The 21,236-nt window shown below is 39.5% G+C and overlaps 1 protein-coding gene across 4 annotated transcripts in view; it reads right to left on the bottom strand.

Annotated features, from left to right (window-relative positions):
- Positions 1-6,325: 6,325 nt before the first annotated feature.
- Positions 6,326-21,236, bottom strand: part of LOC126428285 (F-box/LRR-repeat protein fbxl-1-like) — a 57,874-nt gene continuing 42,963 nt past the window's right edge. Inside the window, exons 7-9 of one of the 4 annotated variants that reach the window (XR_007576811.1) lie at positions 19,757-19,981; positions 11,251-11,565; positions 6,843-6,980 (exon numbers count right to left, since the gene is read on the bottom strand). Coding sequence is in view for 2 of the 4 variants with exons in the window: in XM_050090201.1 (XP_049946158.1) it covers positions 6,734-6,980; positions 19,757-19,981 (472 nt within the window). In the remaining 2 variants the exon portion in view is untranslated. Of the gene's footprint in view, positions 6,981-11,250; positions 11,566-19,756; positions 19,982-21,236 lie in introns of all 4 variants that reach the window. The other 3 variants (XR_007576812.1, XM_050090201.1, XM_050090202.1) reach the window with 3 other exon arrangements.

Genomic DNA, 21,236 nt, shown 5'->3' with positions numbered 1-21,236 from the left:
CATTTCATCCCACAGCACCAGTTCTGCTTACAAAAAGTGATCCACTTGCCACTCTGATCCAAGTTGTTTTCTCACGGCTTCAGCTTATTGAGCAAGCCAAAGATTCATCCATTTAAATTCTGAGAAGAGGATGTCATTTCAGCCCCAAGGCCTCTAATCATTTGCTTTACTGGATGAGACTTGTACGAGCACCAGCTACCGTGATGGAAACTTTGGAGGGGACAAGCTATTAGATGATTCATTTACTCTTTCACCCCCATATCCTGCTCTGATGATTGATTTGCATGTGAGAATCACTATGAACCTCAGTCAGGGTTTCCCCTGACTTTGTCCTGCCAAGGCATTGTTCACCGCCTTTGAGATCCTAATGTTTGCATTCTAGGTGTGCGTCACCTTGCAATGAAGATGAGACACCGTGGGAGCATGGAGGCCACCGCCCCATTAGGGTGGGGAAAAGCCCCACCGTCCCTCAGCCTGCGCAAGGTGAGACCTTCATTTTTATTACGCCTTTAGGTTTTGTACATGTAACTGTATAAAAATATCCCCAATTCCATATAAAGTAGCACCACCACCACAATGTTATCTGTATACTAAAGAACCATTAGTTTTATGAAATATTAAATGACTTCTTAATGTGTATGACACCACAGCATTGTTGTTGTTGTTGTTGTTGTGGTCCTCAGTCCTAAGACTGGTTTGATGCAGCTCTCCATGCTACTCTATCCTGTGCAAGCTTCTTCATCTCCCAGTACCTACTGCAACCTACATCCTTCTGAATCTGCTTAGTGTATTCATCTCTTGGTCTCCCTCAACGATATGCATGTAGCATAAAATCAAAGCAAGAAGAAAATCAATATTATAAACACATTCCTCCACGAGCGGCAAATCATTACAGTGGCCTCACTAATGTGCCTTATTTTTCTTTGCTGTTAATTGACAGAACTGTGACAATAAAGCTTATGTCATATTGCCAGAGAAGTAATGATTACATATTCAGTGAGCACAATAGCAACCAAATTACAAAAAATGTAAGAAGTAACGGCTTGAAGAGTTTGGGTATCTAGGAAAATCCCATGTAGCTGTACATCACCAATTTCAGTTTACAATCTTTGAATAATGTGCACTTAACTGAACATAGCAAATCATCAAGTACTGCCCATGGCTGTGAAGAATGCGTGCTAGTCGGGTAGGCATTGGGACATATAACTTGAGGTCTGAGTGTCATAAATATATTAAACAGTCTCACCTCTTCTGCATGTGTGATAGTTCCAGAATAATATTGGTCAAACTCCCCAGTTGAGTATATTAATATAGTTGTTCTGCTTGCAACTATGGAAATATGTTTCTTCATCACAATAGACATTTAAATTGAGGCATAAGGCCCTAAATTACACTATTGTCAATTTTGAGATTATGCAATTATATGTGCTACTGACATTTGTTAATCTTACAGTGAACTAGCTTTATCTGTGCTGTAGGTCAAAACCTATATGAGCATTCATGAAAAGCTGTCTGTGTTTTCCCTGATATTTACTTCCATACATGGCAGACACACAAAGCATAATTTGGTTGCTCTGCACTACTCAACTGTTATCTAGGGTTGCCAACAAAATAGTGTGTCTACATCAAGTATGTAGTAGTACTTTGGAATCAGAGGTACATTGGCAATACCAAGTGGTCTGTGTGGCTGTTGAAGATAGAGGTTACAGTTTGTAATAAAGAAGTGGTGCAAAATAAAGGTAAAAAAACATGTAAGGGATGAAAAGCTGTGAGGGGAAAAATGACAACATGGGGAAGGAACAGTGATGAAACGTACTTGAAAACTGTAAACAAGCAGATTGAATGGAAAGAGAAGGAAAACGGAGGCCTATGTAGCTAATGAGATAAAAGTAATGCTAAACTAACTTGCCAATTTTTGAAACTTTTGGAACAAGAAATGACCAGTAATTTTGTTGAATTATAACCTACAGAATGAATTATAATTTATAGAATGCATTTCTTGCAAGCTTTGTAGTTGAAGTAAACTATAAATGGGAGTATACTTACAGAATGAAAGACAAAAATCAATAAACTTGTAAGCGAGTAGCAAGCTAAAATTACTACTTACTGAGTAATGTTAGCAAACTGTGTGTTTGCCAAATCACTATTTTGAATGCATTTGCCTTTCATATAAATACCTTCATATAGCAAGACACAAGTCTAGGTACATATAAAGGCTTATGTTTTATTTTCACACTTTTAAAGTTATCGTACACAAAAAGCTACATTTTTTGTTGCGTTGTTAGTATTATTAACATTGTTTTAGATCCTAGTAGAGATGAGAATAATGAGGATTCTGAAGATGCCATCTTTGATTTGACAGTAATTAATGCATTTCCAAATATGGACAGATGTGGAGATTGCAGAGGGAAAATTAATGAAGAAAAAATGGGTTTTGTTAGGTAACACATTGATTCCTTATCAGAATAAGTAAAACATATGAATTTAAAATATTGCACCAGTGAAAATGAAAATGATTGTATGTCAATCTGTTTTAATACAGAGGTCAATATTGCACTGAAATTGCCACACAGTGACATGTGTGAGGTTTGTGATAGCATTGAAGATAAGGAAGTACATAATCTACCTTTAAGTGTGTGACTGCGCCAATATAAGGCAACTAGTTCGTACAATATGTTGAAACAGAGTACTTACTAAGTAAACAGGCAGACAATGACCTTTATGTTACAGTATTTTATTTACAGCTGGCTCCACCTACTCCGACACTAAGTACAGACGCTGTGTTTTACATTAGAAATCTATGGATGTATAATTTAGGTCCAGAATGAGATTTTCACTCTGCAGCGGAGTGTGCACTGATATGAAACTTCCTGGCAGATTAAAACTGTGTGCCCGACCGAGACTCGGTAGGTAGGTAGGTAGGTAGATAGGTAGGTAGGATACAAGATACTGGCAGAAGTAAAGCTGTGGGTACCGGGCGTGAGTCGTGCTTCGGTAGCTCAGATGGTAGAGCACTTGCCCGCGACAGGCAGAGGTCCCGAGTTCGAGTCTCGGTCGGGCACACAGTTTTAATCTGCCAGGAAGTTTTATAATTTAGGTATTTGTAGACGTTCAGATAATGTCATTTACACACGTGCCTGAAGTGAGAATGTAACACAGCAAGAAAGTGATGAAATAGTAACCTGCTTTTCAGCAGAAAAAATGGAAATTTCAGATGGAAAAAATGATGATGATAAAGTATTCAGATTCGTACCCTTAGTTCAGTCTGGATAATATGAGGAGGTAATTCACAAATTTTTAGTTCTTGACCACACTTTTCTGACATGTAATGTTGACTTAGGTCAGATCAGAAAAGTGAAGAGGCAAACTGTTTCAGTTTTCTGAGCTGATGGTCGGTGTCAAGTTATACAGAAACCGAGGATAGCTAAATCTCTTCTAGTCCGTATAACCATTGCTGAGAATTTCAGAACCTTTGAAGAGTGTTAATGTCCTCACTACCAAACAAAAACATGACATATATGGTAACAGCGTACATTTCAGAAATCTTACAATGATGAAGTTTTCAACAGGTTGCCGGGAACTGTTCATCGGACTCTTGGGTGGCCACCATTTTCTCCAAGTCATGGCAAGGGAACTTCAGTCTGTCATTTCCCCAGGTTTTCAGATGCTTTACAAAATTTAGTGTTCCAATGTGTAGGTGAATGGCAAATATCAACATTTAAACACAAAGACTGAACAAAACTGTTAGATTTCATGCCTGAAGTGTACAGACAATTTTATCTGAAACTCAAGTCATAGAAAATGCTTCATGAAAAGATGATAAAAAGGACTGTGAAGTCTTGGAATTCATCATAATTGTGTATGTGGTGCATTTAGTATCTCCTCCTTATATTCTGATTCTGGTTTGACATTAATTACAAACTTTACAACTGTCGTAGAACACACTGTCACTAGCCTATATAACAAACATTCATGAATTAATATTAATAATGAATATAATCATCACAAATAATTAATATTTTGTATCAAAGTGGGTACATTATTTTTTAGACGGGAAATAAAGGATGTTGAGATATAATTAAAAAACTGACAAAGCGCGAGCAGGACTCGTGCCCCGAGTGTTCCGCTCAAACTTAATTATGTATATAAATATAATTCATTCATCTTGGGAATCGGGAATTTCGATACGAGGGGCGTTTGAAATGTTCATGCAAAAATAAAAACTACTTATGTGTTTGGGGTAAATCTTTTATTTTTTGACATAGTCTCCTTTTAGACTTATACACTTCATCCAATGGTGCTCTAATTCGTTGATCCCTTCTGAATAATAGGAACTGTCCAAGTCTGCAAAATAGCTATTAGTTGCCGCAATCACCTCCTCATTTCTATAAAATCTTTGTCCTGCCAGCCATTTGTTCAAATTGGGGAACAAACACTAGTCCGAAGGAGCCAAGTCTGGAGAATAGGGGGGATGGGAAACCAGTTGGAATCCTGCTTCCATTAATTTTGCAACCACAACTGCTGGAATATGTGCTGGTGCACTGTCGTGATGGAAAAGGACTTTTCTGCGGTCCAATCACCGTCGTTTTTCTTGCAGTTCAGTTTTCAAACAGTCCAATAACGATGAATGATATTCATCTGTAATAGTTTTACCCTTTTCCAGGTAATTGATGAGGATTATCCCTTGCCAATCCCAAAAGACAGTCGCCATAACCTTTCTGGCCGAAGGAATGGTCTTCGCCTCTTTTGGTGCAGATTCTCCCTTGGTAACCCATTGTTTAGATTGTTGTTTGGTCTCAGTAGTAATGTATCCTTGTTTCATCCACAGTGACGAAACGACGCTTAAAGTGCTGCAGATTCTTCCTGAACAGCTGCAAACCATCCTTGCAACACTTCAAACGATTCCATTTTTGGCCAAGCGTGAGCAATCGCAGAACCCATCTTGCGGATAGCTTTCTCATGTCCAAATGTTTATGCAAAATATTTTGTACCCATTCATTCGAGATACCCACAGCACTAGCAATCTCACCACCTGACTCTTCTGTCATCCATCATCATAGCATGGATTTTATCAATGATTTCTGGAGTCGTAATCTCCACAGGGCATCCAGAACGTTCAGCATCACTTGTGCCCATATGGCCACTGAAGGTGCAGAGTCACCGTAATGTTTATCAAGCTTCTCTTCAGTCTCCTGAGGTGTTTTGCGTTTCATAAAGTAATGTTTAATCACCACACAAAGTTCTTTTTCATCCATTTTTTGACAATCACTCAACTTCCTTGATTCACACGAATGCCAAACACAAAGAAATAGACCAATACGGCTGAAACTTGGTGCGCGTTCTTTCCAAAGGTGCTACTAACTAAACATGACCTTGATACGCACCAGTGGTGTCATCTCTCAGACTTTACGTGGACTTCTCAAATGAGCTTTGTATATACTGGCAAGACAGCAGTTCCGGGAATTCCAAGACTATCAAAATCTCCACAGTAGTGGGCTTCAGTTCATACAAGTAGATGCAAAAGATTTAATATAATGATTTTATGTACTTACCAAAACATGACTAAAACTCACATTTTATTTTTGCATGCAGCAGTGTTCTAAAGTGGCCTTATCTTTTGACTGAATTAACTTAGAAGCTTAAAAATTTTTACACTGCCAAGGGACCATAGATCTTAGTAAGTGACAAATTTGAATTTGATATGCCAACCTCTTCAAGAGAAAAAGGGTTCTTCACAGCAGTTGGACAGACACAGACAACAAAGCTATTCTACAAGGGTTCCGCTTTTACAGATTGAGACACGGAACCCTAAAAACAATTCAGACCTATGAGAGTGGTGATTTACTTACAAATTTGATTTTAACAAACATCTATTATTCTCAAAACTTTGTCTGTATTTTGGGCTCTTATCATTGCCAGTGCCTTATTTCATCCAATTAAAACATCACCAATGGTAGGGTTTTCTTGCCCGTTTTAGGCTTACAACAGGGAGGTGATGTTTCTGTCCATGGTTCACTAGAATTTTCCTCTTTGGCACAGGTATGTACACAAAAAAATTGAAAAAAACTGGAACATCCCATAAACAGCACACAAAAAAACACAACAAGGCTGACAATGACATCTGGTAGTAAGGCTAATAATGCAAAACATCAAAACAACAATACATGACAAATATTTACAACAAAAACAAATAAGCTAATGTACCTTTGACAGGTCCCAAGTGGAATGATCATTAATTTTTTTTATTTTTATTTATTTATTTATTTATTTTTTTAATGAACACTGTATGAAAGGATTATTTTACAACACTCATTTAGTAAGATCACATTAATACACTGATTTTAAAATTAAAAAAAATGTTTTTTTTTATTTATAAGGTTAAAAATTGAAGATGGCAAATCCATTGTAATTACAGTGGAAGCTCAAACAACAGTAATGTAGATGATTTAATCTGCAACAACATATTTCCTAAATGATTTACAATTACCTTTCTTCAAAACAGTTTTTGCCACTGTTAACATGACTTTACAGAAAAGCCAATATAATCACAATGTTACAGAAATACATGACTAGCTTTAGTTTCATAGCATTCGGCAGTCTACTATGACATATGTTCCAGTAATGACAGTTGGGGAGTATCAAATTCTGGTCCAGTTACACAGTTCCAACTGAAATGCTACCAGTATTGAGAGTCGTCGTTCCCTATAAATATCACATCACTTTTGTACATCCTCTAGGAAGATAAGAGATTTACCACTTTCATCCCACATAATGTTATCACTGTCACAATCAATGTTACTGCTATTGTCACAATCACCATCTTTGTCAATCTCCATACTGCTGCCCCACTCTCGTGTTCCTCTGTGCCTATAGTAGGTTCCTCTACTTCAGCTTTGCCATGGATTTCAAGATTGGGCATCCGTTCGGCCAGCCCATCTGTAGCTTTAAGGTCACCTCGACACCAGGCAATACTTAGGTCCCTGTGGTGAGAATGAAATCATTGGTGTAGTACATGCTAATGTAAAAACAAAAACTACATGTAAACTTTAAGAGACTACAGTTCTGTAGAATGTACCATAATGCCAATATTATCTGTGGGGACAGCACTGGAGGTCAAATTTGCTCTTAAACTGGTTTAAAAAAATTGTCTAAATCATTATAATATTTTATTAATGACCAGTTTCAACTTCATGTAGAACTTGTGTCAAGAAAAAGAGCACTGTAAGAAAAGGAATACCAGTGTTACAAAAGGATTGGTGAGTATGGTGTCAGAGGAAAGTACAAAGAAGTAGCGATGTAGCATTTTCCCATCTGGCTGCTGCTGGCAACTCCTCGTATGCTTGTGCAGCAATACAAAAGTGAACTGCTGACTAGTACCTACAGGGCCATGGGTTCAATAGTGTGCAAATTTTGTGCTAAAAATGGTTTAAGTCAGCCCCCAACCAATGGTAAATGCTTTACAAAATGTGAGATGATGATGTTATATGAAATTATCAAAATAAGCTATTGTAAACTAGGTACGAACATATAAATGGGTAAATAGTTACAGTGCAGACAAGTACTCTTTCTTATGTTAAAATTTCTGAGCTTACAGATTGAATGAGTATGAAGCATCGGTACAAGTTACAATGACATTGCTGTTAATAGTTTGCAGTCAATAAGAAAAGAGAACAAAACAGAAAAAAATATTTTTATATACTTGCTGGCATAACATGACACGACACCTTCGTAACTTGCACCAATGCCACAAGGTGGCACGTCATCCTCTTTCAATCTGCAAGCCTTTTAATTTTAACATAAAAAAAGTCTACATGTCCGATCTGTAACTATTCAACAGTGGACAATCCAGGATGGAATGTAACGATATTATGAGAAGGAAAGTTGCTACTGACCATATAGCGGAGATGCTGAGTCACAGATAGGCAAAACAAAAGCTTTCGGCCATTGGCCTTCATCATCAACACACACACACACACACACACACACACACACACACACACACACCTGCAGTCTCGGGCAGTGTGGTTTCAGTTGCCTGAGACTGCAGTTTTTTTTGTGTGTGTGTGTGTGTGTGCGCGCGCGCGCTCGCGCTCGCACTGCTGATGAAGGCCAATGGATGAAAGCTTTAATTGTCAAAGACTTTTTGTTGTGCCTATCTGTGACTCAGCATCTCCGCCATATGGTCAGTAGCAACTTTCCTTCTAATAATACTGCAACTATTTACCTATTTATACAGGGTGAACATAAATAAAACCCACAAGCTGCAGAGATGGATTGCTGATGATAAATAGAGCAAAAAAGGTCCTATGAACATGTATTCAGAAATGGACAGTCTGCGTGCAACAACAATAAATTGTCCAGGAACACAGTAAAGAACTGCATCGCATCCGTGTCACAACAGATGTTCAAAGTGGCCTCTGCGGAATTGCAGGTGACAGGGATAGTAGTGGTTGTCATGTTAGATACACATAACTGTACTTTGGATTACACCCTGTAAGCAGGCCAATTGTCTGGAGCTTGTACTACGGTTTGTCTCGATATCCTGTAGGACCCAGTCCTCCAAATCTGACGTACGTGCAGTGTGGCGTCACAGCGCACATTCATATGTTTGAAAAGGCCCACGATCACATAAAACACCCAAAGAGGGCTTGAAATGTTGTGTGATGTGGTTGCTGTCTGTGAGGGTACTTGTTTTGGTATATTTCCATCTGCTCAGTCACACACAAACACCATCTCTGCTTGTTCCTGAAATGAATACTGGAGCATTCTGCTGCTTCCAGTATGCTGCATCAATCACACAGCCTGAAAAGCACAAGGAACACGTGGCATGTGGTCAGAACTGTCATTTGTCAGCACCATCTAATGTGGCAACAATGCATTTCCACATGTTCATGGCACCTTTTTCCTTCATTTCCAGTCAGGAATCTGCCCCTGCAATTTGTCTCTCTTTTAATAATGTGCATATCAGCACCCAGTTTACAATAATATGTTGTTGATGTTGTGGTCTTCAGTCCACAGACTGGTTTGATGCAGCTCTCCATGCTACTCTATCCTGTGCAAGCTTCTTCATCTCCCAGTACCTACTGCAGCCTACATCCTTCTGAATCTGCTTAGTGTATTCATCTCTTGGTCTCCCTCTATGATTTTTACCCTCCACACTGCCCTCCAATACTAAATTGGTGATCCCTTGATGCCTCAGAACATGTCCTACCAACCGACCCCTTCTTCTAGTCAAGTTGTGCCACAAGCTCCTCTTCTCCCCAATTCTATTCAATACCTCCTCATTAGTTGTGCTATCTACCCATCTAATCTTCAGCATTCTTCTGTAGCACCACATTTCGAAAGCTTCTATTCTCTTCTTGTCTAAACTATTTATTGTCCATGTTTCACTTCCATACATGGCTACACTCCATACAAATACTTTCAGAAATGACTTCCTGACACTTAAATCAATACTCGATGTTAAAAAATTTCTCTTCTTCAGAAACACTTTCCTTGCCATTGCCAGTCTACATTTTATATCCTCTCTACTTCAACCATCATCAGTTATTTTGCTCCCCAAATAGCAAAACTCCTTTACTGTTTTAAGTGTGTCATTTCCTAATCTAATTCCCTCAGCATCACTCGACTTAATTCGACTACATTCCATTATCCTCGTTTTGCTTTTGTTGATGTTCATCTTATATCCTCCTTTCAAGACACTATCCATTCCGTTCAATTGCTCTACTAAGTCCTTTGCTGTCTCTGACAGAATTACAATGTCATCGGCGAAACTCTGAGTTTTTATTTCTTCTCCATGGATTTTAATACCTACTCTCAATTTTTCTTCTGTTTCCTTCACTGCTTGCTCAATATACAGGTTGAATAACATCTGGGAGAGGCTACAACCCTGTCTCACTCCTTCCCAACCACTGCTTCCCTTTAATGATCCTCGACTCTTATAACTGCCATCTGGTTTCTGTACAAATTGAAAACAGCCTTTCGCTCCCTGTATTTTACCCCTGCCACCTTCAGAATTATTTGAAAGAGAGTATTCCAGTCAACATTGTCAAAAGCTTTCTCTATGTCTACAAATGCTAGAAACGTAGGTTTGCCTTTCCTTAATCTAGCTTCTAAGATAAGTCGTAGGGTCAGTATTGCCTCATGTGTTCCAATATTTCTACGGAATCCAAACTGATCTTCCCCGAGGTCGGCTTCTACCAGTTTTTCCATTCTTCTGTAAAGAATTTGCGTTAGTATCTTGCATCCGTGACTTATTAAACTGATTGTTCGGTAATTTTCACATCTGTCAGCACCTGCTTTCTTTGGGATTGGAATTATTATATTCTTCTTCAAGTCTGAGGGTATTTCGCCTGTCTCATACATCTTGCTCACCAGATGGTAGAGTTTTGTCAGGACTGGCTCTCCCAATGCCATCAGTAGTTCTACTGGAATGTTGTCTACTCCTGGGGCCTTGTTTCTACTTGTCTTTCAGTGCTCTGTCAAACTTTTCACGCAGTATCATATCTCCCATTTCATCTTCATCTACATCCTCTTCCATTTCCATAATACTGTCCTCAAGTACATCGCCCTTGTATAAACCCTCTATATACTCCTTCCACCTTTCTGCTTTCCCTTCTTTGCTTAGAACCGGGTTTCCATCTGAGCTCTTGATATTCATGCAAGTGATTCTCTTTACTCCAAAGGTCTCTTTAATTTTCCTGTAGGCAGTATCCATCTAACCTCTCGTGAGATAAGCCTCTACATCCTTACATTTGTCCTCTAGCCATCCCTGCTTAGCCATTTTGCACTTCCTGTCGATCTCATTTTTGAGACGTTTGTATTCCTTCTTGCCTGCTTCACTTACTGCATTTTTGTATTTTCTCCTTTCATCAATTAAATTCAGTATTTTGTTAATTTCACATATATCTTGTTTTTTGAAGCATTTATCATTGGTTGGGGCTGATTAATCCATTTTTGGCACAAAATCTGCACACTATTGAATCCGTGGCTCTGCAGCCATCAGTCAGCAGTTTGACTGTGTTCTCCCATGAGCATCTGATGAGCTGCAGCAGCAGTCAGACGGTAAACGGTACATCACTACTCCATTACACTTTCCTCTGACACCATTCTCACCAAACCTTCTGTAACTTCGCCATTCCAATTCTTACAGTGCTCTTTTTCTAAAGACGACTTCTACGTGTAGTTGAAACTGGTCATTAATAAAATGTAACTATTATATACATGGCCATTTTAACACAGTTGTCTCACCAGATTGCTGTTACTCCTGTGGACCACCTTGTCCAAATTTTTGCTCTAGAATGCAGTTGATGGTGGCCATTCATTTGCATGTACAGCTGACTACTTGTAATTCCCAGGTAACAGGCTGCGCCAAATTTACAGCAGAACTGGTATGTGACCACACATTGCCCAGACTGTGATACGGTAGGATAGCCTGACGTCAGTCGGATTAATGGTCGTACGTGCCCAAGTTCGACTGCAATGTGTGTAGTCGTAATTATGTTTAGTCTTCGTGACTACTTATAACACACCGATGATAGCTGCACTATCAACTGAAATCTAGATCTGCAATGCATAAAAAAGAAGAGGATGTTATGACCAATGCTGACCATCTTTCAGTCCTAGACAAAACACTCATTTCTGACAAGATAATAGAACAAGTAAAATGATTTAACTATCTTGGAAATCAAACAAGCTATCTAGAAGTTCAAGATGTCCAAAAAAATCTTGCAAAATTCCAATAACTGTATGGCACTATAAACAGAATTTTAAAAAAGAAGGCAAGGAAAGAAAATCTAATTTTGTAAAGTGTCAATTCTTGCATTTCTTTATGGCAGTGACTTGAACGCTAAGCAAATGACAGAAGTGTCTGAAATGAGATTCCCAAGGCTTATGAAAGGATGTATAAAATTACGCAGAATAAAAAGACAGAGTTAAAAGTTTGCTCAATGAAAGATATAATAAATGAATATACACTGAGTCATGTGATAGCATCTGTCAACATCAAACCCACTAACAAGCAACAGTACCTCCATTATGACACCTCCTACCCATTCCATATCAAACGGTCCCTTTACCCACCAGGCCTCAACCTCCGCTAATTTCAAGTTGCCACCCCTCGAACCTCACCTGTCAGTCAACATCATCTTTGCCTCTGTACTTCCACCTCGACTGACATCTCTGCCAACCTCTTTGCATTTACATATGTCTGCCTGTGTCTGTATATGTGCGGATGGAGATGGATGTGTGTGTGTGTGTGTGTGTGTGTGTGTGTGTGTGTGTGTGTGTGTGTGTGTCTCTGTTATGTGCGGATGGATGTGTGTGTGTGTGTGTGTGTGTGTGTGCGCGCGCGTGTGCGTGCGAGTGTATACCTGTCCCTTTACCTGTCCCTTTTTCCCCCCCTAAGGTTAAGTCTTTCTGCTCCCAGGATTGGAATGACTCCTTACCCTTACCCCTCACTGAAGTAGGACAAAGGCCCAAAGCAAATGATGATGATATTTGGAGGGAATATCTCCAAATGATGATATATATATGTATATAAAAATGTTTTTCACATAAATGTTGGTATGTAATTAACATTCTTGAAAACTGTATAACCAAATTTTGGAAAAATTCAAAATTTTGCAAAATACCCTACTACCATTAATTTTGAATAATGAAAACATTTCTACAACATAAATTGAAGCAGCTTTCAAGCTACATACATCCATGCATTCTGAAATACCATTTTTTAGAAATAAGCTGTACACAATGTGCTGTCAGAGTATTTGCAACATACCTAATTAAAATATCTGAACATTCATTATTAGTGTAGTTACTGATTTTACTTGTATTTGTTTTATGTTTTAAATTGTTATTTTACATTCTGTTTTTTTATTATTTCATTTGCATGTATTTTGTTAATTAAAAATAATACATAACACATTATTATGATACACAATCATTACAATAATGATAACCTGTACATACATGCTTAAAACATAACATAATGATTTTGTATCATAATAATGAGTTTCCTATATTTTCAATTAACAAAACATACATACGTGAAATGATAAACTAAAAAACAAAAAAGATATAACATTCAAATTTAAAACATATAACAAATGTAAGTAAAATAAATAGACTAATAAGACTGTTCAGATGTTTTAATTGCGAATGTTGAAAATACTCTGACAGCACATCACATACAGCTTATTTTTCAAAAATGGTATTTCAGAAACCAGCTTTATTACACATGGATGATTGTATCTTGAAAGCTTCTTTAATTCATGTTGTAACAAAAGTTTCATTTTTCAGAATTAATCAATGGTGGTGAGCTATTTTGCAAAATTTCAAGTTACTGCAAAACTTGATTATACAATTTTCAAATCCATTAATATACACCAAATTTTATACGGGAAACATCTTTTACATATCATCATTTCAAATAATGATTCTCTCCAAACATAATATGCCAAATTACATTTCGAAATTGGGCAGAAGCAAAACAATATGTATTCCATTATTTTGCCCCCTCTATACCAATTTTCATCAGGATTGTTTATTAACACTTGGCAATGATCCATCACGTGATTCAGACCTCAAGTGACACAGCTTGAAAGGAGAAAACATTTTATTCCATTATATTGCCATGAAAGACTCGCAGCACGTAACTGTCCTTACATAAAGACATTCAAATCATTGCTCACACTTGTCAATGGTACAAGAAACCAGTTGGGCTGGCAGTCATTGAAACAGAGGTATTTTTTGCTGTGGCAAGGTCTCTTCATGAAATTATAATTGTCAACTTTCTTCTTCGATTGCCGAAATACACTGCTGGAAAAAAATTAGTACACACGGAAAGATGATCGATTTTGACCCGATGATGGCATATGTCATATGTGAGATAGTAGATGTACTGATAATGGTTTCAACACTGTCCACCACTGACATAGCTACCACAGTGCCATCTGTGTCTACCCTTTAATAGGGAATGCTCACAGCCAGAAGGCTCAGCGTGTTGCAAATGTGTGAAGCAATCAGCAACCATGCCACAGACACACACTCGTACTTCCTACATCCAACTGAGCAAATTTGAAGAGGGTCAAATTGTGGCCTTCCAGGTGGCAGAATTTCTGCCCAAGTTGGACATGCTGCATGAGTTGTGCAACAATGCTGGTATCAGTGGTCACGTGAATGCTCTTACTCTTAGACGAACTTCTGGGCATCCACGCAGCATAGACACAACCCAGAATCATCATATTATAAGGGCAGCAGTGGCAGATTGTACAGCTACCACACAAAGGTAAGAGGGCTTGTGAGCCAAGATGTGTCAACACAAAGTGTGTGAACTCTTTGTTAGGGGTGGGACTACTGGCACACACATCTCTAGCTCATCTTCCACTCGTGCCACAGCACCAACATGCACTGCTCGACTGGTGCCATTAGAGGATCACTTGGAAGGTGGAATGGTACACCATAATCTTCAGCAATGAATGCAGGTTCTGCCTGCATGCAAGTGATGATCGTCTCTGCATACAACATAGACCTGGTGAGCACATCTACATCTACATGGATACTCTGCAAATCACATGTAAGTGCCTGGCAGAGGGTTCATCGAACCACCTTCACAATCCTCTATTATTCCAATCTCGTATAACATGCGGAAAGAATGAACACCTATATTTCCGTACGAGCTCTTATTTCCCTTATTTTATCATGGTGATCATTTCCCCTATGTAGGTCGGCATCAACAAAATATTTTCGCATTCGGAGGAGAAAGTTTATGACTGGAATTTTGTGAGAAGATTACTCCGTAGTGAAAAACACCTTTGTTTTAGTGATGTCCATCCAAGATCCTGTATCATTTCAGTGACACACTCTCCCCTATTTTGCGATAATACAAAACGTACTGCCTTTCTTTGAACTTTTTCGGTGTATTCTATCAGTTCTGTCCGGTAAGGAGCCCTCACCATGCAGCAGTATTCTAAAAGAGGACAGACAAGCGTATTGTAGGCAGTCTCCTTAGTAGATTTGTTACATTTTCTAAGTGTCCTGACAATAAAATGCTGTCTTTGGTTAGCCTTCCTCACAACATTTACTGTGTGTTCCTTCCAATTTAAGTTGTTCGTATTTGTAATTCATAGGTATTTAGTTAAATTTACAGCCTTTAGATTTGACTGATTTATTGTGTAACTGAAGTTTAATGGATTCTTTTTAGCACTCATGTGGATGACCTCACATTTCTCATTATCTAGGGTCAACTGCCAATTTTTGCACCATACAGATATCTTTTCTAAATCATTTTGCAATTTGTTTTGATCTTCTGATGACTTTACAAGTCGATAAACGACAACGTCATCTGCAAACACCCTAAGATGGCTGCTCAGATTGTCTCCCAAGTTGTTTATATGAATAAGGAACAGCAAAGGGCCTATAACACTATCTTGGGGAATGCAAGAAATCACTTCTGTTTTACTCGATGACTATCTGTCCATTACTATGAAATGTGACCTCTCTGACAGGAAATCATGAATGCAGTCACATAAGTGAGATGGTATTCCATAAGTATGTAATTTCACTACAAGCCACTGGTGTGGTACATTGTCAAAAGCCTTCTGGAAATCCAGAACTATGGAATGAATTTGAAATCCTTTGTCAACAGCACTCAAAACTTCATGCGAGTGAAGAGTTAGTTGTGTTTCACAAGAACAATGTTTTCTAAATCCATGTTGACTGTGTGTCGAGGTAATTCATAATGTTAGAACACAATATATGTTCCAAAATCCCGCTGCTTATCGATGTTAATGATATGGACCTGTAAATTCAGTGGATTATTTCTACTACCCTTCTTGAGTATTGGTGTGACCTGTGCAACTTTCCAGGCTTTGGGTACGGATTTTTAGTTGAGCAAACGGTTGTATATGACTGTTAAGTATGGAGCTATTGCATCAGCATACTCTGAAAGGAACCTAATTGGTGTACAGTCTGGAACTGAAGACGTCCTTTTATTCAGTGATTTAAGTTGCTTCACAACTCTGATGATATCTACTTCTGCATTACTCATGTAGGCAGCTGTTCTTGATTTGAATTCTGGAATATTTACTTCATCATCTTTTGTGAACACATTTTGGAAGGCTGTGTTTAGTAACTCTGCTTTGGCAGCACTGTCTTCGATATTATCTCCACTGCTATCACACATAGAAGCCATTGACTGTGTCTTGCTGCTAGCATACTTCATATACAACCAGAATCTCTTTGGATTTTCTGCCAGGTTTTGAGATACAGTTTCACTGTGAAAACTATTATAACCATCTCGCGTTGAAGTCTGCGCTGAATTTAGAGCTTCTGTAAAAGATCGCCAACCTTGCAAATTTTGTGTCTGTTTAAATTTGGCATTTTTTTTTTCAATGTTTCTGCAACAATGGTCTGACTCGTTTTGTATACCAAGGAGGATCAGATATGTCGTTTCTTAATTTATTTAGTATAAATCTCTCAACTGCTGACAATACTATTTCTTTGAATTCAAGCCACATTTGGTCTACACTTGTTAACTTGGAAGGTGTGAAGATTGTCTCTCAGGAAGTTGTCAAGTGAATTTTTATCTGCTTTTTTGAATAGGTATATTTTTTGTAGAATTCAGGGGTTGCAATATTCAGTCTTGCTATAACAACCCTGTGTTCACTAATCCCTGTATCAGTTTTGATACTCGTTATTAACTCAGGATCATTTGTTGCTAAGAGATCAAGCGTGTTTTCACAACCATTTACTATTCACATGGGCTCACGAACTGACTGCTCGAAATAATTTTCAGAGAATGCGTTTAGTACGATTTCGGATGATGTTTTATGCGTACCTCCAGAATTAAACATGTATTTTTGGCAACATATCGAGGATAAATTAAGGTCATAACCAACTATAATTGTATGAGTTACTACACGTTTGAAATCAAACTCAAGTTTACTTTGAACCTTTCAGCAACTGCATCATTTGAATTGGGAGGTCAGTAAAATGATCCAATTATTATTTTATTGCAGTTGCCAACAATGACCTCTGCCCATACTAATTCACAGGAACTATCTACTTCAATTTTGCAACAAGATACACTACTTCTAACAGCAAAAAACACGATACAATTCTGTGTTTAGCCTATCCTTTCGGAACACCATTAGATTCTTTGCAAAAATTTTGGCTGAACTTATCTACAGCCTTAGCCAGCTTTCAGTGCCTATAACAATTTGAGTATCAGTGCTTTATATTAGTGCTTGGAGCTCTGGTACTTTTCCAACACAGCTATGACAATTTACAACTGTTATAACGACGGTTCCTGTATCTACGATCTTCCTGTGTTCGGCCTGACCCTCTGTGACTGAAGCCCTTTTTGCATTTTCCCCGAGACCCTCTGACCTAAAAAACCGCCCAGTCCATGCAGCACAGCACCTGCTACCCATATAGCTGCCTCCTGTGTGTAGTGGACTCCCGGCCTATTCGGTGGAACCCGAAAGCCGACCACCCTATGACCGTCCTGTACAGTGCAGTCATCTGAGACACACTGTCCTCACTCCATGTCTTATGGTCTGGGGTGTGATAAGGTACAGCTCTCGTCCATCTTTGGTGTTTCTGGAGGGGACGGTAACCAGTACTCAGAATGTGCAGAATGATGTCAGACCAAATCTTTTACCATTCTTGCAACAGGAAAGTGATGTGTTGTTCCAACAGGATAACGCTCATCCACACACTGCCTGTGAAACTCAAGGTGCTCTGCAAGATGTGCAGCAACTTCCCTGGCCAGTACGATCTCCGGACTTGTCTCCAATTGGGTTGTGTGGGATACGATGGGTCGAGAAGTGACTTGTGCAACTTGTTGAACAACAACTCTTACAAAACTACGTGAACAGGTCATGCAGACACGGCATAACATATCCCACAACAGATTTTGCCATTTGTACCATCAAATAGAAGGCAGCATCAGCACCTGCATTGCTGGCCCGTAGAGGCTACACTACATACCAATATGTGTATTTCAGCACGGGTCAATACCTGATGCCTCAACACTGCTTGTAATCAGTTCATGTACTTCATATCCACTGTTGCAACAATAAATTCTGAGTGAACTGGAAACCTCTAAAACAACATACTACTCTTTATATCGCAGTGTGTTTTATTCACTCCTACCTACATAGGGAGAAATGACCGTGATAAAATAGAAGAATTCGGAGCTCACAGGAAAAGATTAATATGTTGATTCTCCCCACACACTATTTGAGAGTGTAATGTAATGAGAACTACACTACTGGCCATTGAAATTGCTACACCATGAAGATGATGTGCTACAGACACGAAATTTAACCGACAGGAAGAAGATGCTGTGATATGCAAATGACTAGCTTTTCAGAGCATTCACACAACATTGGCGCTGGTGGCGACACCTACAACGTGCTGACACGAGCAAAGTTTCTAATCGATTTCTCATACACAAACAGCAGTTGACTGGCATTACCTGGAGAAACGTCATTGTGATGCCTCATATAAGGAGGAGAAATGCATACCATCACGTTTACGACTTTGATAAAGGTCAGACTGTAGCCTATCGAGATTGTGGTTTATCGTATCGCAACATTGCTGCTCGGTTTGGTCGAGATCCAATGACTGTTAGCAGATTATGGAATCGGTGGGTTCAGGAGGGTAATACGGAACGCCGTGCTGGATCCTAATGGCCTTGTATCACTAGCAGTCGAGATGACAGGCATCTTATCCGCATGACTGTAACGGATTGTGCAGTCACATCTCGATCCCTGAGTCAACAGATGGGGACATTTGCAAGACAACAACCATCTGCACGAACAGTTCGATGACGTTTGCAGCAGCACGGACTATCAGCTCGGAGACCGTGGCTGTGGTTACTCTTGCCGCTGCATCACAAACAGGAGCGCCTACGATGGTGTACTCAACAGCGAACCTGGGTGCATGAACGGCAAAACGTCTTTTTTTCGCATGAATCCAGGTTCTGTTCACAGCATCATGATGGTCGCATCCGTGATGGGCGACAACGCGGTGAACGCACATTGGAAGTGTGTATTCGTCATCGCCATACTGGCGTATCACCCAGCATGATGGTATGGGGTGCCATTGTTTACACGTCTCAGTCACCTCTTGTTCGCGTTGATTGCACTTTGAATAGTGGACGTTACATTTCAGATGTGTTACGACCCTTGGCTCTACCCTTCATTGGAACCCTGCGAAACCCTACATTTCAGCAGGATAATGCACGACCGCATGTTGCAGGTCCTGTACGGGCCTTTCTGGATACAGAAAAATGTTCCACTGCTGCCCTGGCCAGCACATTCTCCAGATCTCTCACCAATTGAAAATGCCTGATCACCGTGGCCGAGTAACTGGCTCGTCACAATAAGCCAGTCACACCTCTTGACGAACTGTGGTATCGTGTTGAGGCTGCATGGGCAGCTGTACCTGTACACGCCATCCAAGCTCTGTTTGACTCAATGCCCAGGTGTATCAAGGCCATTATTACGACCAGAGGTGGTTGTTGTAGGTACTGATTTCTCAGGATCTATGCACCCAAACTGCGTGAAAATGTAATCATATGTCAGTTCTAGTATAATATATTTGTCCAATGAATACCCGTTTATCATCTGCATTTCTTCTTAGTGTAGCAATTTTAATGGCCGTTAGTGTATATAACGATCTATGAATCCTCTGCCAAACACTTAACTGTGAATTGCACAGTAATCATGTAGTGTAGATCTTTCCTTACCTGAGACCGACAAGCTTTCCTGGAAACTTATCAAATGGCACTCCAGTAACAAGGGAATGGTCGAGTTTCAGGCATCGCAAACTGGACATTTCGAGGATACTGCTCAGACCTGGTTGCAACTTTGGAAAATCCATATTTTCCATAAGCAATGTGTGAAGTCGTGGTAACCCAGCGAGGTAGGGGACCAGGGCTCCGTCGAGACCTCTGCAGCGTGATACGTCCAGTCTGGAACAAACCACAAGTGTGCTTTCACTTATCTGAGAACAAATTGGTAGAGAAAAATGTAATGAACGTTACTTCCAGTTGGCAACTGAGAAACAGAGAGCCTTCTATGTAAATTTAAAAAATCATGAACGGCTACAAGTATAAGTGTTATAAAAACTTCTATCTAATAGAGAGTTTGGATTTTTTAAATCATGAATGGCTACAAGTATAAGTGTTATAAAAACTTCTATCTAATAGAGAGTTTGGATTATTTTGGGGGGGGGGGGGGTGCGGGGAGGGGGGTGGGGGGGGGGGGGGGGGGGATGGAGTTGGTTGTGGAGCTGACAGAGATATTACGAGGAATGCTTAATAAGCAATAAAGCAATATAACATGTTTCTCTCCCCTGCCACTTTCAGTTGCAGAAATGAGGAATTTGTTGTGGAATATTCCTGCTTCAGCCCTTACAGTTTTACTGACCCCCCGTCTCAGAAGATATAGTTGCTGAACAGTTCAAAGAAAACTTGAGTCTCATTTCAAATAGGTACCCCACTCATACAATTATAGTCGGTGGTGACTTTAATATACCCTTGGTACGCTGGAAAAATTATACGTTTAAAGCCAGCAGCAGGCATAAAATGTCATCCGAAATTGCACCGAATGCTTTCTCAGAACATTATTTTGAACAATTAGTTCACGAGCCCACTTGAAGCGTAAATGGTTGCGAAAGCATACTTGACCTCTTAGCAACATCCACCCCATTTGCTGAATAGTCAGCGCATTGGAATGCCATGCACTGGGGGCCCGGGTTAGATCCCCGGCTGGGGTGGGAGATTTTCTCCCCTCAGGGGCTGGGTGTTGTGCTGTCATCATCATTTCAGCCCCACTGTCGATACGCAAGTCACCCAATGTGGTGTCGCACTCAATAAGACTTGCACTTGGTGACCGACCTTTCCGCCTGGGAACTACCGGCCACTGACGCCATATGATCATTCACCTCTACGTCTAGCGAATTTTGTCCAGCAGTTTCATTTTCACGTGTCTCAGTGTTTATGACATCATATCTCCTGAACGAAGTGTCACACAATCGTACGTCTTTGTAGGTACAGTCTGCAGCATACGTGGATACGGTATGCAAAATGTGTAGTGAACAGAGTCAGAAGTAAAGAAGTAATAAATTAAAATGTCATTTATGATGTGGTAGCTTTTCACACGTGTAAGTGTTTACGATTTCATGTCTCCTAAACTAAGTATCATACAATGATGTAATTTTTTTGG

This window comes from Schistocerca serialis, chromosome 12, assembly GCF_023864345.2.
Source record: "Schistocerca serialis cubense isolate TAMUIC-IGC-003099 chromosome 12, iqSchSeri2.2, whole genome shotgun sequence".
Taxonomy (NCBI): domain Eukaryota; kingdom Metazoa; phylum Arthropoda; class Insecta; order Orthoptera; family Acrididae; genus Schistocerca; species Schistocerca serialis.
The sequence above is the reverse complement of the archived record's forward strand: the minus strand, read 5'-3'. Positions and strand labels throughout refer to the sequence as shown.